The sequence below is a fragment of the Leptosomus discolor genome, chromosome 2, assembly GCF_034619465.1.
Source record: "Leptosomus discolor isolate bLepDis1 chromosome 2, bLepDis1.hap2, whole genome shotgun sequence".
Lineage (NCBI taxonomy): Eukaryota > Metazoa > Chordata > Aves > Leptosomiformes > Leptosomidae > Leptosomus > Leptosomus discolor.
Window position 1 is genome coordinate 11,193,594 of NC_141392.1, and position 13,800 is coordinate 11,207,393.

Consider the following 13,800-nt stretch of genomic DNA (forward strand, 5'->3'; position numbering starts at 1 on the left):
AAAGCTCTTAAGGGTTTGATCTTGATCTTTGTTTTATGCTGCCCTCCCCCATCTCTGGAAGAAACTGCACATTTCCACTCTAGGATAAATTTCATGTACTGGAATTCTTCCCAGAGTTGGCACAGCTTCAGAGGGTTTTATTGTGGCTGTAGTACCCACATGCTGCTGCAAAGATCCCCAGGGAAAGAGAGTTGGAAATGGACACAAGAACAACAAAGCTACAGGGTCCATCACGAGGCTATACCCCACTGGGATGATTCCCCAAAAGCCAGTCATACAGGGAAATCCCTCTCTTCCATCTCCCGTTGGTCACCACAAAGCATCCCAGCCCTTGGCTTCTCTACAGGACCCATGACTTTCACAGCATGCCATTCTCTTTCCTTTGCTGGTGAGAGCTCTCCCTACAGATGTGAGTTAAGGGCCTAGTAGCCTTTCCTCAGTGGCATTTTTCTGTTTCTTCAAGGTCTCGGCGGAACTACGCTGGCCTACAAGCTACTCAGTTTGCACTAAAGATTCTGTTGTAATAGTATCAACTCCCTGGACAAGAGCCTGTGGTACTGGAAAGCTCTCTTCTGAGCACTCGTGAGAGAAGACAGAGAACAAACCTTCATCTACCAGAGCCCTTCAGTCACTCACAGCAGCAGCGTGTTAAAATGATCTCAACTATTGCGGCTGTACACAGAGCCCTGTAGATGAATGCTGATTCCCTTCACCCTTCTCTGTACATCGATACTGTACTTCAGTACTCCTTCAGGCTTAGCCATAAACATTAATTTCAGCCCACTGACTTAGTACTGGGATGTGGGGTGTAGCGCTTAACCTCAGCAACACAGAACACTGAGAACCAAGAACAGCGTTTGACACAGCACAGCACTGATGTACGCACCTGTATATCTACACAGCAGGTTGTTACATTTCTATCTGCTCTGCAGGTGCAAGGTTCAGGGGGTTCTGCCTGCACAAAAGAGAAAATGCCCAAGAAAGCTGAGCATTCATAAATTGGTTGCTGTGGAATAATATTGGTCTTTAATCTCAAAAAGCTTGGGACTGTTTCTACTCAGGTTGGATTGTGAATTGTCAGCAAAAAGCTGATCGAGAGCAGTGCTGAGGTTACCTGTGAAGTTTCTTTTAGCACTGAGGAAGGTTGTTATTTGGAAAAGGAAGTTCAGTTCCAAATCGGATACTAGCTTTAACTCACAGGCCTGATCCTGCAAGCCTTACTCATGTAAGTGCCTGTCTTGCTTTCAGCAAGATTGGTCCAGCCAGCAGCTCTCACTAGCTTGGGCCAAAAGCTTTTATAGATAACTACATCCAGGCTGGGGGAGAAAGGGAGAAGACAGGCCTCACAAAACTAATTCATTTTCCACAAGAAAGCAGTAATAAAAACGAGATAGTAAGTGAACCTTGCCCTTAAGGTTACCAGATACCTACTAAATTAAAGGAAAGGCTAGCATGTTTGGTTATAAATTGTGTCACACACTGTGGGCATCAGCAGCAGTTACTATGGACACAACTGCCAAGAGAGAGACAGGCAGGAAGAGGGAGCTGGAACAAAGGAGAAACAGTAGAGCTGAAAAAAGGGTTAACTGGGATTTTGAAAGATCACTCTCTAAAAACCTTATTCAGTATAGAGTCAGTAATCCTTGGCATTCCGAAATTCTGGCATGCTCCAAACCCTCCTGGTAGGCTGGGTGCCCCGTTCCACATCCTCAGAGATGGTCTTGATGTCACTCATGAATGGGGAAATCCTGGACCGAGATTTAAATGTTGTTAAGGAGAGGCTGGTTTTGTTCTTTGTGTTCCATTGCCTGGCAAGCTTCTTGGCCTCCTCCTCCTCTTTGATCTTCTCAGCAGCTTCCTGCAGGACAGAGCGGAAGAGCCGGGACACTTCCTGCACTTCTGGTTCATATTCAGCAACGAGTTGCCGGAATCTGAAAGCACAGTCAAGGCACAGCTTTGATTAAAAACATCAACTTACAGATTGCTGCCAAGTCACTGTGCCAGGCTTGGAACTTGCACTCTCCTGCAAAATGGGACTCCCTGGACTGAAGGGAACAACAACAGGGAGGGGCCATGAAGATATGCTCAAGGTCTCTAAAAATCACAAGCAAGCTAGAGAATGTAAGGAAGCAATGAATCACCGTTTCTCATAAGCACAAGAAATAATAGGGAGCACCAAACAAAGCTACAAGGTGGCAAGTCTGAAACAGAAAGAAGTGTTCTCTTCACACAGCACCTATTAAACCAGAACTCAGTGCTGTCAATAGCTTAAGAAACAAAATGATTAGACAAGTTTGTGGAAAATGTCCCCATCGCTGCTGATTAAAAGTGATTGTCCAAATGCAAATCCTTGCACAAGTAGTCCCTGAACTGCTGAGGATATCCCAGAAGCTGAGGATAAACCAGGGAAAGTCCCACTAGACATCCCCTGTTCCCAATTCTTGTTCCCCATGGCATTACCCACTGGCTACTAAAAGAACAAAAATCCTGTAAAACTCTCCTTTGTTGTATTTTTGGTAGTCTCTCGATATTTCAATTTCAGTGAAGTGGTATTTCATCTTCCTATGGATTTTGTAAAGATAATGGACTGGCTCAGCTGATAAGACCTTGATTGGCAGCACAATGCTGTATCTAATTAGACAACTGCGAATTACTCCAATGTCTTCTCAGCAAAGAGCTCAAAATGGGTTTTTGACATTTATTAAGCTAGCTTAATACAAGGGAAGTGAAGAGTTACTGCTGTTTATTTGGCAGGTGAGGAAGATGAGATGCAGAGCAGGATAGTTTTCCTGAAGTCACCGAGTGGGTCACTGGCTGGACCAAGAAGGGAACATACCATTCCTGACACCTTGTTGGGTGATTTGGTCCCCAGCCTGGAGAACACGGGATCCACTCCCAAGGCTCACACACTGGTCATATAAATATTCTAGTTGTTCTGTAATAGTATGCATTTATGACAGACTGTAATATAGCTACTCTTCTAATACCTATTTAGTTTTTAACACAAAAATTGTATCTACAAGCAGACACAGAGCTAAACTAGTACTTCATTAAATCCAGGTATTTGTACTTACACTAGCTTAATGGAAGCTAGAGTGTATAACGTCTGTAAGCATTTTGGTATCTTTCTCCAATAGAACTGAACAAGGATGGAAAACAGTAGGATTGTATTTAAATAAGCCTAATACAGCAGAAGCTGATAGAATAAGAGCTTGCCTCTTGGTTTTTCGATAAGCCCTAGGAACGTAACAAGGAGTTTAGCGCACTATGGAATTGCGCTGCTTACTGGCGTACCAAAGAGTATCCAAGATAGTAAGGACAGAAAGAAGCCCCGAGAGAAACCAAAAGGACTCTTCGTACATTTAATGCCTTTTGACTCATACTGTGGAGGCCTGGTATTGGACATACATCTTAACATCATGCTGTATCCCAGATATTTCAGCGTGCTTCTCCCGCAGCAAGTATTGGCAACCACGCGTACAGCTGTGGAGACGCCGGTATCAGCAGAAGCACCAGGCCCTTTCAGGGTCTAGCTAGAGGAGTTTGACACTAAAGCTACCAAAGTCACCAAGACATTCCTTAACCATTTCAGGTGCTTTGGATGAATTCCTAATCTTCCACCCACCCCCCCCACCAAAAAACCTCTAAACTTTGAAGATTTGGGTGCAAAAAGCCTCTGAGGCACTGTAGTTCACACTGGTACATAAGTATTTACACAATGATGCTAAACTGAACTGTGCAGAGCCTGTAAGAGCAAGAGACAAGGTCTTGCTGAGGGTTAGCACATAACAGTGGTTCACAGACATTTGCTGTACATTGCAAACATCCTTTCTGCCTTGTGAGGAGAGATTTCTCAGTTGCGCTATCAAAGAGCCAAAAATAACAGTTTTCACAATAAATACACTTTTTCCTTTATCCTAGTCAGAAGCATAGACAGATGAGTCCATGGAAACCCAAGTCTTTGCGACTTACTATTATTATACCAGGGAAAGCACCTTCAAAGGACTTTTATTGCAGAGGTGAACTGAATGAGTCATTCCGTTATTTTATCTCTATTTTAAAGAGAGATGCTGTCGTATTATGTATATGTCAGTATACCCTCTGCTTTTGTATTGACAATTGTGCACCCAAAAGGCCTCATCATTGCCTCCAGTTTTAGAGGTTGTGTGTCATACTGCTGGATTGTGGCTCCAGAACAAGTAGCAGCATGTGTCTGGCTATTACTGGACCAGTGACTGGCTCTGGGAACAAGAGGGAAGATGGGTGGTGGTATGATGGCAAACTTACCCCCTGAGCACAGAGGTCTAATGCTAAGGCCCTGTGTTGCTAATAACACTCCCAACCAATCTAGCTGAAACAGTTTTCTAAAACCAGCATGACTCTCCACCTTCACAGCTATCTGCCTGTTTGCACTCTCCTTAGTTAGGGCAGCAAAAACTGCTTTGTGAATTCTGCTTTTGCTGTTAAGATTTACCTCTGACTTTTCAGGACCAACAAAAAAGCTACTTGATATGGATTTGAGCAGGTCTAAGGAACAAAGAGAAAGCAATCCAACAGACTGTCTGCCAGTCACCCAAAGAAAAGCCATTAATTCAGATGGAGAAGGGAAAGGGGGCCCTTTCCCCCAGTAGGATGAACTAACTTTACCCCTTTATTAATGTCCACCTAACTTCAGTACCGGCATGGTCGTGTAAGGGACGGCCCACGTATGAAGTCCAAAAAGTGTGCCTGCCACAAATATTTCTCAGCAGAAAGGATGGACAGGTTATCGGGGGCTGAGGTCCAGCTAAACCAGTCTGTGTGTCAGAAAACAGATGATGTTTGCTGCAGCCACCTACGCATAATTGAAGCCATCCTCCCCAGTTATCAGTGAAAGCCAGTTGTGCAGTCTGCTCTCTGCACAAAACATGCAACGTATGAAAACAGTAAACCCACTGGAATCAAGGAATATGGGATTGTATCCTGGGAAACAAACTCCACACAAAGCTGCTCAGTGCAATTAAGCACACAAAATTGCACGAGGCTCACCCATCTTCTAGCACAGGTTAACACTCTTACACTTTTGCATGGAATAGTTTCAAACTAGGCAACTGTACAACCATATCTAGAAGTCCCTCAACAGGGTTTCCTTACTCATCAGAAAAGTGTATCTATCTATCTTATTTGTGAAACAAGTTACGATACTACTGGTAGCTAACCTGTAATATATTACGCAAGTCACAGAGTCTTAGACGTGACTGTCAACAAAACTCACTCTGAACCAGCACAGAAGCCTGGGGAGCATGAATACGCACACGTAGGGACGAGCCCGTTCCCCAGTCCAGGTGGTGTTTTAATCACAGTTCAAATAAATTTGTTGTTTAAGTTGTGACCCTTCCATTTCCTTATACGGCCATTAGATTTTAAGAACCTGACTGTGCTTGGCTCATACTGGCACTACTTTTTGTAAAGCGCTGTCACCTGCCTGTTACTCTGTAGGTCCCCAGTTCAGCAGGTTTCCTAAGTACAGCCTGAACTTTAAAGACCTGTTAAATCCAATGGAAGTCCGTGGACTTAAACAATATGGTTACAGTTCAGTGTATTCCTGAGTGCTTGTCTGAACTGGGAGCTCTAAGTAGATTTAGCCATTCGAAGAAAACATGGGGTGCTTAGTGCTAATAATTAGCTGCTAACTCCTGAATCTATACCTTGAGCAGGAATTCTGGTTATACTGTAAAGCTATGAACAGCTTTGCTAGAGAAGGCTACTTGACTCCCAAAGGACTATGGCATTCGCACTAACTGCAACACTCATGTCACATCGCCTCAAACTTAAGCTCATAATTGTAAGTAAATCCATTTGTCTTACATTCAAGTGTGCTAGGAAGTCCACTTCAGCCATACACAATCCTTAGAAAATTACAGTCCTTAACCTGTGGTATTAATAACATCTTAAATGACCAAAATGCACATTTACATGTACATATTAGGGTTTTTTGTTTGTTTCTCTCTGGGCCCAGAGGGACAGAAACCCACTGTTTCAATTTTGCTGGAACTGAAAGAAACAGACCGTAATTAGCTCTGATCAGAGCTCTGAATAAAGATGGCAAAAATCTACCATTCTGTATTAGCAAGCTACTAGTCTACTTGTTCAGTTTGACCATGGCAGTTAGGTACTAAGGACCTCACCAAAATCACTGTCACTTCCTTCAAATGAATCCAGGATTTAATTTTAAATATAGTCAGTGATCTCCAACCTACTAACCTAAAGCTAAGTTACACATGAATGCAATAGCTTTATTTGTATGAGGTGAATCAGAGTCTCCAGATATCTGATGGTATTTGCAGAGTACTTGAATCCTTCCAGAATTTCAAGAGACTCAAAAAAAAAGTTTCTATTGACCTGAAATATAAAATAGGCAAACTGGATCTGAAAAAAACCCTCCCGTGTAAGAAGTGCTCCCCTTTCCAGCCTCCTCCACCTCTAAATAAACAAATCGATAGCAACTCTGCCTCCCAATACAGGTGACTGTAGCCACAGAAAAGGACAATTTGGATAATCATTTAGACCTTTGGAGAATAAAGTGACATCTCTGACAACTCATACAAAAATGTTCTGGCTTTGACTGAGCTCAGAATCTCACAAAGAGGAGACCTTGCATGACACAAACAAAAACTGCAGTCTTGCAAGATGCATGCTACTTGTGTTGTTTAAATATTACATGCGTGTCGAGTACATCAAAAAGGACTTCAGCTCTTCAAATGTCTAAGATGGAAAGGGAAGGCTCAAGCTTAATATTTCAGACAGTACCAAGGGCTTCAGTAAGGTACATGCTCTGCATTTTAATTCCAAATGCAAGCTCACAGATTATTTTTTTTTGGTGGAAGTTTTTTCTTTCATATTAGAAAGTCACAGGGTATTCAAGAGGAAACATCAGCAGTGCAATGATCTTGTGATTAAAGCACTTCACTACAAATATGAAGATTTTGGTTGAATTCCTATTATATTCATCTTGTGCAATTTTGGGGACGTTATTAAAATCTCTGTGTTATCTCACTTTCTGAGAGAAGAATATCCAGTTTTGGCTGTCTTTTAGTTACATTGCATGCTCCTTCTTTCTCCTGTACATTTTCAGCTCCTAGCGTGGCAAGCCCTGTTCTTTTTCATGGTTTCCACATCAGCAATGAAGATTTCTGAACCACCGGGCTCTCGCTTACAAGGTAGAAAAGAAGAGGGGTCAACTGTTCACATTTCCAACACCAGACAAAGGGATTATTGAATGAAACTAGTAGGTATTAGTTTAAGACAAGCAAAATACAGTTTTATACAGCAGAGTTGTAGTTCAGATGTGGAGCTCTGCCACAAGCTGCCACAAATGCTAGAAGTTTACATGTTCAAAAAAGAAAAGCAAAACCCAACAACATAAACAAACTACTGAAAGAAAAAGCCACTTAGGGCAGTTATGGACAGAAGGATCACTTCTGGCTCCAAAAGTCTCCAGGTTATGAAGCACAGCAAGTTGGAGGCTATATACAAGATATTGTACTTGTCCATACTGTTGTATTTGCTTGCCTTGTTCTTTTCTCTTTTCCTTATGCTGATGCTACTGGCCACTATCTCACATACAGATGGCACATCAGATCAAACAGACCTTTGACCCAATCCAGTTCCACCATTTTTGTGGCTAGGACATTCACTTCTCAATTATGGAATCGAACCAACAAAGGTTACACAATCATCATTTTTTTAATGTGACTCTGCTAACCACGCCAACTCCATACTATGGAACAAACTAAACATGCCACTTCTTGAATCATACTGTGATACGATTTATGATAGCCTATAATAGCAATTTATAAGGGGATTTTTAAGAGGATGGTTTTATCCGTTTTCAATTATGCCCACACAGAGCCGACCAATGTTGCTGACTATGTTTATCTACTGTCAGCAGTATGCTGAACCCTGAACAACCACTATAAGCTGCACTGAAATCATGCATCTTGCATGATGTCTCAGGTTCGGGGTTTTTTTTAAAAAAGAAAAAAGCAGAGCAGCAGCAGCAAGTTGTATATGGCTCAGCTTAATACTTTTTTTCTGAAGGAGGAGATGAACCTTGGCGCCTTGCAACTCCAGCAACTGAAGCCTGCTCTTGTGGAAATAACCTGTTTGCCAGACAGGCCTTGCTCAGTGGCCATGGGGATGGTGAAAATAACTCTGAACCCCAAGGGGTTTTTAGTGACTTGTTTACAGCATAGCTTGGAGTGATACAAATACAAGGCAGGTGCTGTTCCCAGCAAACTTTCGCTGGAGAGAACTTGGCCACCGAATGATCCCAAATATCTGATCCTGCCACCATGGCAACCTTTGCTGCCCCCACTCTGAGACAGGGGACCAGCTATTTCTAGCCCTCTCACGGTTGTAGTTCAGGAGCTGTAGATCCATTTGTTCAAGGGAAAACAGGTGCCAGCATATGCAGTGAGGGACTGCAGGGTGCCGAGAACCCCACTGTATATGGCCTGCCAGGACTGCCTTCTTTCTAATCCCAACTAAAGAACATGTTGGAAGTGGATTATAAAGGCCCATTTCACAACTTTGCTTTGGCTAAGGTGGACTTCAGAGTCACTACTCCTCAACTGCACTGTGCTAAGTGAGAGAGCTTAATTTAGAACAGCCCCCGCAAAAGTGTCACCTCCCTTCCTTCCAGTTTGGATGCTACAGCAGGCTTAAATCTATTTCTGAAGGCATTTTCACAGAAGGTTACTCAGCTGGCAAGCAGCAATCCTAAGTCTAGCACTTGAAAGGGTCAACAGCAAGTCCAAGAGGCTGTGTCTGCATCTATGCTGCAGAAGGCAGAAGCACCACCTAGCTGTTCAAGCCGACTGCAGGCTCCACCTGCATCCTACTTCGCATCAAGAGAGTGGAGGGAAGGCAGAGGAGGGAGAAGCGTGCAATCCCTCCTTTCTCTTGGGAATATGTGGTTCACAGGCTGAAAAACACAATAGCAGCTTTTGGCTAGTCTGGACACTGGGGACAAATGCCTCAACAGACCTGCTGGACAGCTTAAATCATGGAAGGAAAGCTCCAATGAGAGTGGATAAACAGCAAAGCAGGTCATTCAGAGGCTGAGGAATCTCCACCCTCGGAGATACTCAACAATGGACAGGACAAGGCCCTGAGCAACCTGATCTAACTTTGAAGCTGGCCCTACTCTGTGTAGGAGGTTAAAGCACATACCTCCAGAGGTCCCTTTATATCTCAATTATTGTAAGATTCTAAAGACTGAAGCAAAAGCCACCACACTACTGAAATGGTAACTGTTCATCAGGCAAGATAAAGCTCTCTAGGTGCTCAGGAGCCTAAAGTACTCAAGCCAGTCTCGGAGAGAAATAGCATTTAGTAACATTTTGGAGGAAATGATACCTTGGTAAACTGACTTAAACATCGGATTTCCCTTCTTCCACGAAGACATAGTCCCAGCATGACTTATGATACAGGTTGCCAAGTTTTGGTTCTGTTGGTCCTAACAACTCTCATTCCCTCCTCACGTATCATGAAGAGGAGAGTGGGAAAGGAAAGGTCTGTATCATCGCATCTTTTACTGTACCTGAGTATGACAGGCCCACAGTAGGAAGGATGTATTTTGGTACACATATCCTCCAGCTGCAGCCGTTCTCCTGGGCTGATATCATAGCTCTGCTTTGGATAGCTGATCAGCCAGCCGTAGTCCACCCCAGTCTTGATCTTGCGATACTCATTCTCCCGCTCTCGCTGCTGCTTCTCTGCCTGCTTGATCTGCCAGCTCAGCTCCATCATTAGCGTCTCAACCACCATTTCTGTGGGATTCCTCTGGGAAATGCGGTTTGGGGGCTCATTCCACCTGAACCAGGATGCCAGTGACATAGTGCTCTGTGTGTCTTCATTGGGAGTGGGTTGAGGGGAGGGAGGGAGAGAAAAAGAACAGTGCCATCATCAACACACCTCAGCTGACAACATTCTCCCCTGCACACCCCTCAAGTATGTTGGTCACCTAAAAGTCCTATTGGATTAGCCACTTTAAACTAATTGGTGCTGAGCACCTTGAGAAATCTCACCCGTCGCAGCCAACTTGTGCAGAGGGTGAGACAAAAGGTGAAGAGGCACAGTTTCTCTTGATCTTCTAGTCACCACATAATTAAAATGACAGTCACAGTTCTTACATCTGAAGTCAAGTAATAAGGATACTTTGCTTCCTCCAGGTTAGGCTGGGGAAGGATTCTGCTGCCCACGCAGAAGAGCTAGGGCTAGAGCTCACTTGTCTGAACCCTCATGGGAGGGCATGACCCTGCAGCAACCCTACATGCAAAAATTCAGCACATGGAGTCAAACTGTTGCTGAGAGCCACATTCTAACCAGCAGGAGATCCTTAGGGAGGAGGGCAGGGTAGGTGACCTGGTGTGGTGGGTTGACCCTGGCTGGATGCCAGGTGCCCACCAAAGCCGCTGTATCACTCCCCTCCTCAGCTGGCCAGGGGAGAGAAAATAACAGAAGACTCGTGGGTCAAGATAAGGACAGGGAGATCACTCAGCAATTACCGTCATGGGCAAAACAGACTCAACTTGGGGAAAGTAGTTGACTACCAATCAAATCAGAGTAGGGTAATGAGAAATAAAACTAAATCTTAAAACATCTCCCCCCCCTCCTCTCTTCTTCCCGGGCTCAACTTCACTCCTGCTTTCTCTACCTCCTCCCCTGCAGCTGCACAGCAGGACAGGGAATGGGGGTTGCAGTCAGCTCATCATATGTGATTTCTGTCACTCCTTCCTCCTCAGTGGGAGGACTCCTCACACTCTTCCCCTGCTCTAGTGTGGGGTCCCTCCCATGGGAGACAGTCCTCCATGAACTTCTCCAACGTGAGTCCTTCCCATGGCTACAGTTCTTCATGAGCTACTCCAGTGTGGGTCCCTCCCACAGGGTGCAGTCCTTCAGGAACAGATTGCTCCAGTGTGGGTCCCCCACGGGGTCACAAGTCATAGAATCACAGAATGGTTTAGGTTTGAAGGAACTTTAAAGATCGTCTAGTTCCAACCCCCCTGCCATGGGCAGGGACACATTCCACTAGACCAGGTTGCTCAAAGCCCCATCCAGCCTGGCCTTGAACACTGCCAGGGAGGGGGCAGCCACAGCTTCTCTGGGCAGCCTGTGCCAGTGCCTCACCACCCTCACAGTAAAAAATTTCTTCCTCATATAAATCTGCCCTCTTTTCTGAAACTGTTACCCCTTGTCCTATCACTACACTCCCTGGTAAAGAGTCCCTTCCCATCTTTCCTGTAGGCTCCCTTTAAGTACTGGAAGGCTGCTGTAAGGTCTCCCCAGAGCCTTCTCTTCTTCAGGCTGAACAACCCCAACTCTCTCAGCCTGTCCTCACAGGGCAGGTGCTCCATCCCCCTGGTCATCTTTGTGGCCCTCCTCTGGACCTGCTCAAGCAGCTCCATGTCTTTCTTATGCTGAGGGCCCCAGAGCTGAATGCAGTACTGCAGGTGGGGTGTCACCAGAGTGGAGTAGAAAGGGAGAATCCCCTCCCTCAACCTCCTGGCCACACTTCTTCTGATGCAGCCCAGGATGTGATTTGCTTTCTGGGCTGCAAGCGCACATTGCTGGCTCATGCCCAGCTTTTCATCCACCAGCACCCCCAAGTCCTTCTCCTCAAGGCTGCTCTCAATCCATTTTCCGCCCAGCCTGTATTTGTGTGCTCAGGATTGCCCTGGCCCAGGTGCAGGACCTTGCACTTGGCCTTGCTGAACCTCATCAGGTTTACACAGGTCCACCTCTCCAGCCTGTCCAGGTCCCTCTGGATGGCCTCCCTTCCCTCCAGCGTGTCAACCGCACCACACAGCTTGGTGTCATCGGCAAACTCGCTGAGGGTGCACTCAATCCCACTGTCTATGCTGCCGACAAAGAGGTTAAACAGCACTGGTCCCAATACCGACCCCTGAGGAACACCACTTGCCACTGGTCTCCACTCAGACATCGAACCGTTGACCACAACTCTTTGAGTGTGACCATCCAGCCACTGCCTTACCCACTGAGTAGTCCATCCATCAAATCCGTGTCTCTTCAACTTAGAGACAAGGATGTCATGTGGGACAGTGTCAAATGCTTTGCAAAAGTCCAGGTAGATGACGTCAGTTGCTCTTCCCTCGTCCACCAATGCTGTAACCCCATTGTAGGACACAAAATTCGTTAGGCACGATTTGCCCTTAGTGAAGCCATGTTGGCTGTCACCAATCACCTCCTTATTTTCCCATGTGCCCTGGCATAGTTTCCAGGAGGATCTGCTCCATGATCTTGCCAGGCATAGAAGAGACTGACTGGCCTGTAGTTCCCCCGGTCTTCCTTTTTCCCCTCTTTAAATGTGGGGACCATGTTTCCCCTTTTCCAGTCAGTGGGAACTTTAGTGGACTGCCATGACTTCTCAAACATGATGGATAGTGGCTTAGCCACTTCATCTGCCAGTTTTCTCAGGACCCATGGATGCTTCTAATCAAGGCCCATGAACTTGTGAACCTTAAATGGTCTTGAACCTCTCCTACAGTGGGTTGTTGTTCATTCTGCCAGCCCCTGCCTTTGCCTTCTGCAACTTGGGCAGTATGGCTGGGGCACTTGGCAGTGAAGACTGAAGCAAAAAAGTTGTTGAGTACCTCAGCATTCTCCATATCCTGGGTAACGAAGTCTCCTATTTCCTTCCAGGAAGGGCCTACATTTTCCCTAGTCTTCCTTTTATTACTGATGTACCTATAGAAGTTTTTCATTCTATCAAGGCTTTAGCTTTCCTAACCTGATTCCTGGCTGCTCAGACAATTGCTCTGTATTCCTCCCAGGCTACCTGTGCTTCCTTCCACCCTCTGTAGGCTTCCTTTTAGTGTTTGAGTTTGTCCAGGAGCTCCTTGTTCATCCACGCAGGCCTCCTAATGTTTTTGCCTGACTTCATCTTCATTGGGATGCATCGCTCCTGAGCTTGGAGGAGGTGATCCTTGAATATTGACCAGCTTTCCTGGGACCCTCTTCCCTCCAGGGCTTTATTCCATGGTACTCTACCAAGCAGTTCCCTGAAGAGGTCAAAGTCTCCTCTCCTGAAGTCCAGGGTGGTAAGCTTGCTGTGCGCCCTCCTTGCTGCCCTAAGGATCTTGACCTCCACAATCTCGTAGTCACTGCATCCAAGGCCACCCTTGAGCTTCACATTCCCCACCAGCCTCTCCTTGTTGGTGAGAACAAGTCCCAGCATAGCTCCTCTCCTTGTTGGCTCCTCTATCACTTGGAGAAGGAAATTACCATTGACGCATTCCAGGACCCTCCTGGATTGCTTGTGCCCTGATGTGTTGTCCCTCCAACAGGTATCAGGGTGATTGAAGTCCTCCATGAGGACCAGGGCTTCTGAACATAAGACTGCTGGTATCTGCCTATAGAGGGCCTGGTCAGTCAGCCTGTAGCAGACCCCCAACTATAATGTCTCCTATCCCTACCCTCCCTTTAATCCTGACCCATAAGCTCTCGGTCAGCTCCTCATCCATCCCCAGGCAGAGCTCCATTCTCTTCAGCTGGTCATTGACATAGAGGGCGACATCTCCTTGTCTCCCCTGTCTGTCCTTCCTGAAGAGCCTGTGTCCTTCCATTCCTACACTCCAGTCATAGGAGCCATCCCACCACATGTCTGTGATGCCAATAAGATCACAGCCCTGCAGGTGTGTGCACATCTCTAACTCCTCTTGTTTATTCCCCATGCTATGTGCATTTGCATAGAGGCATTTAAGTTGGGCCCCCAATGAAGCTAACTCACTGGCTGGA

General features: G+C 45.7%; 1 protein-coding gene across 1 annotated transcript; it reads right to left on the minus strand.

Annotated features, from left to right (window-relative positions):
- Window positions 1–994: 994 nt before the first annotated feature.
- On the minus strand, window positions 995–9,879 carry RD3 (RD3 regulator of GUCY2D). The gene is made up of 2 exons (XM_009950019.2): window positions 9,584–9,879; window positions 995–1,931 (listed from the first exon to the last, which is right to left on the minus strand). Exons 1-2 carry the CDS (start codon window positions 9,877–9,879, stop codon window positions 1,634–1,636), a joined length of 594 nt encoding a protein of 197 aa, XP_009948321.1. The 3' UTR covers window positions 995–1,633.
- Between the last annotated feature and the right edge of the window lie 3,921 nt (window positions 9,880–13,800).

Excerpts from the sequence above, each read along its gene's own strand:
- RD3 (XM_009950019.2), bottom strand. The coding sequence starts at position 9,879 with ATGTCACTGGCATCCTGGTTCAGGTGGAATGAGCCCCCAAACCGCATT. Across the intron at positions 1,932-9,583 it reads TGTGGGCCTGTCATACTCAG|ATTCCGGCAACTCGTTGCTG; the intron begins GTACAGTAAAAG and ends CTGTGCTTTCAG.